We start from the raw sequence: 2,500 nt of genomic DNA on the forward strand, positions 1-2,500 counted from the left end.
TCACACACACCTTGCCTCTATTGGAGAGATCGTGGGGACTCCTGGAGGTACAGAAGTCATAAGAGGAGGTAGAGGAGTCCCCCTCCCCCCTCCCTCCTTTCTTTCTGCCCTCCACACCCTTCCCCTCCTCTCCCATACACCCTACACAACCCTCGCCCCCCTCCCCCTCTCTCACCTTGCCACCGACTCCTAGAGGAGTGAGATGAGTGTCTCCTTCCTCCCTCCCTCTCTCTCTCTCACCCTTCTCCCCCACCCTACACACACACTCTCTCTCCTCCCTCTCTCATCTCTCTCTATCTCCCCTTCTCCCTCCCTTTCCCCCCTCTCTCTCTTTCTTTCTCCTACCTCTCTCTAATCTCTCTCTCCTCCCTCTCTCTCCCCACTCCCTCTCTCTTCCCCCTCTATCTCCCCTTCTCTCTCTCTCTCTCCCTCTCCGTCCCCTATCTCTCTCTTTCTTTCTCCTACCTGTCTCTAATCTCTTTCCTCTCTCTCTTCCCCCTCTCTCTCTCTTCCCTCTCTCTTCCACCTCTATCTCCCCTTCTCTCTCTCTCTCTCTCTCTCTCTCCCCTATCTCTCTCTTTCTTTCTCCTACCTGTCTCTAATCTCTCTCCCTCTCTCTCTCCCTACTCTCTCTCTCTCTCTTCCCTCTCTCTTCCCCCTCTATCTCCCCTTCTCTCTCTCTCTCCCTCTCTCTCCCCCCTCTCTCTTTCTTTCTCCAACCTCTCTCATCTCTCTCTCTCCTCCCTTTCTCTCCCCTCTCTCTCCCCACTCTCTTCCACCTCTATCTCCCCTTCTCTCTCTCTCTCTCCCCTATCTCTCTTTCTTTCTCCTACCTCTCTCTAACCTCTCTCCTCCCTCTCTCATCTCTCTCTCTCTCCTCCCTTTCTCTCCCCTCTCTCTCCCCACTCTCTCTCCCCCCTCTCTCTCTCTCTCTCACCTTGCCACTGTCGGACAGAGCGTGGGGACTCCTGGAAGCGCAGAAGTCGTAGGAGGAGGGCGAGGAGCCGGGGGTGGAGTATCGCCTGACGGAAGGGCCCAGCACGTCCTGGTCTACAGAGGACAGAGACTGGCAGTCGGCTGTTCCAGGAGCCGTCTCCCTCCCGCTGTCCATGCCGGCGAAGACCTCCAAGCACATGGCGGAGTCCGGGTCTACAGGGAAGGCATAGTAGCCAGAGGGGTGTTCCGGGAAAAACTCAGCTGTTCGGGGAGGCCAGGAGACAGAGAGAGAGGGAGAGAGAGAGAGAGAGACACGGCGGACCGTGTGAGGGGTTGAAATAGAAATAATGATGATGATGATGATGATACTACCACTACTACTGCTACTATTAATACTACTACTTATTACTATTATTATCATTGTTGTTGCTGTTATTATTATTCTTAGTCGTGGTCGAAGTAATAGTAGTAGTGATGATGATAATGATAATGACGATACTGTTACTACCACCACTGCTGTTTATCATAATCAGCATCAATACTGTGGTCATTATCATCGTTATCATTTTCATTGTCATTATTATTATTATTACTATTATTCTTAGTGGTAGTAGCAGTAGTAATATGTAGAAGTGGTATGGTACTACTACTACTACTACTACTACTACTACGACTAGTATGTAGTAGTAGTATATGGTAAAGGCATCATCTGCGGGTGCTGAGATGGAACAGTTCAGAATCAAAAGTTTCCGTTGACCACCAACAACCATGTCATACAAAAACATTGTTGTGTCAAAATCTTGGCGAGTCCAAAAGTCAAAGAAGGATGCTATAAATGATTATGGAGAAATGACACATCGTGAGGATTATGATTATGGTTCCTTAGTGGGGGTGGGGGTGGGGTAGAGGGGGGGAAGGTAACCTTCATGTAACCAAGGGGCGGCTAGGGGGTGGGGGGTGGGGGCGGCTTAGTTTATCATGTCACAGTTGCGACCCCTTAAAAAAAGACACAGTTTACACTCAGCAATAAGAGCTAAGAGTGCAGACAAAACATAGGTAAATAAATAAATAAATACTTGTAACAATCCGTGAAAGCTTGTCGAACAACTCGTCAATCCCCTCAACCATAACCACCACCACCACCAACGTCCCCTTCCTTTTATTTTCTACCAAGCCCCTTCCCCTCCCCTTGTACTCTTCCCACACTACCTCCCTCCTCCCCCTCGCCTCATTCCCCCCCCCCTCCGCCCCCCCCTCCCCCTAGCCCCCTTCCTCCACCTGCAGTCAGCCAGCGAGCGACAGCCTGGCAGCCACAACACAGCTTGACATTTATCGCTGACTGAGATCAGCTCGCCCGAAGTGTCTGTCCCAGTGACCAAATTTGCAGTAAGGGCTTTTCTAAGCTCTGTCCTTGACACATACATGCATACATACATACATACATATACATACATACATACCCCCTCCCCCACTCCCCCGCCCCATGCCGCACGCGTGCACGCAATCACAAGCTCGCACACACGCACATGCGCGTGGTTGGGAAATCACTCTCTCTCTCTCCACC

The 2,500-nt window shown here is 51.0% G+C and overlaps 1 protein-coding gene across 1 annotated transcript in view; it reads right to left on the bottom strand.

Annotated features, from left to right (window-relative positions):
• Nucleotides 1–2,500, bottom strand: part of LOC143290556 (peroxisome proliferator-activated receptor delta-like) — a 99,156-nt gene that overhangs the window by 12,884 nt on the left and 83,772 nt on the right. The window contains exon 4 of the mRNA XM_076600116.1: nt 938–1,149. Within this exon, the coding sequence (XP_076456231.1) occupies nt 938–1,149 (212 nt within the window). The remainder of the gene's footprint in view (nt 1–937; nt 1,150–2,500) is intronic.

The sequence above is a fragment of the Babylonia areolata genome, chromosome 1 (genome assembly GCF_041734735.1).
Source record: "Babylonia areolata isolate BAREFJ2019XMU chromosome 1, ASM4173473v1, whole genome shotgun sequence".
Lineage (NCBI taxonomy): Eukaryota > Metazoa > Mollusca > Gastropoda > Neogastropoda > Buccinidae > Babylonia > Babylonia areolata.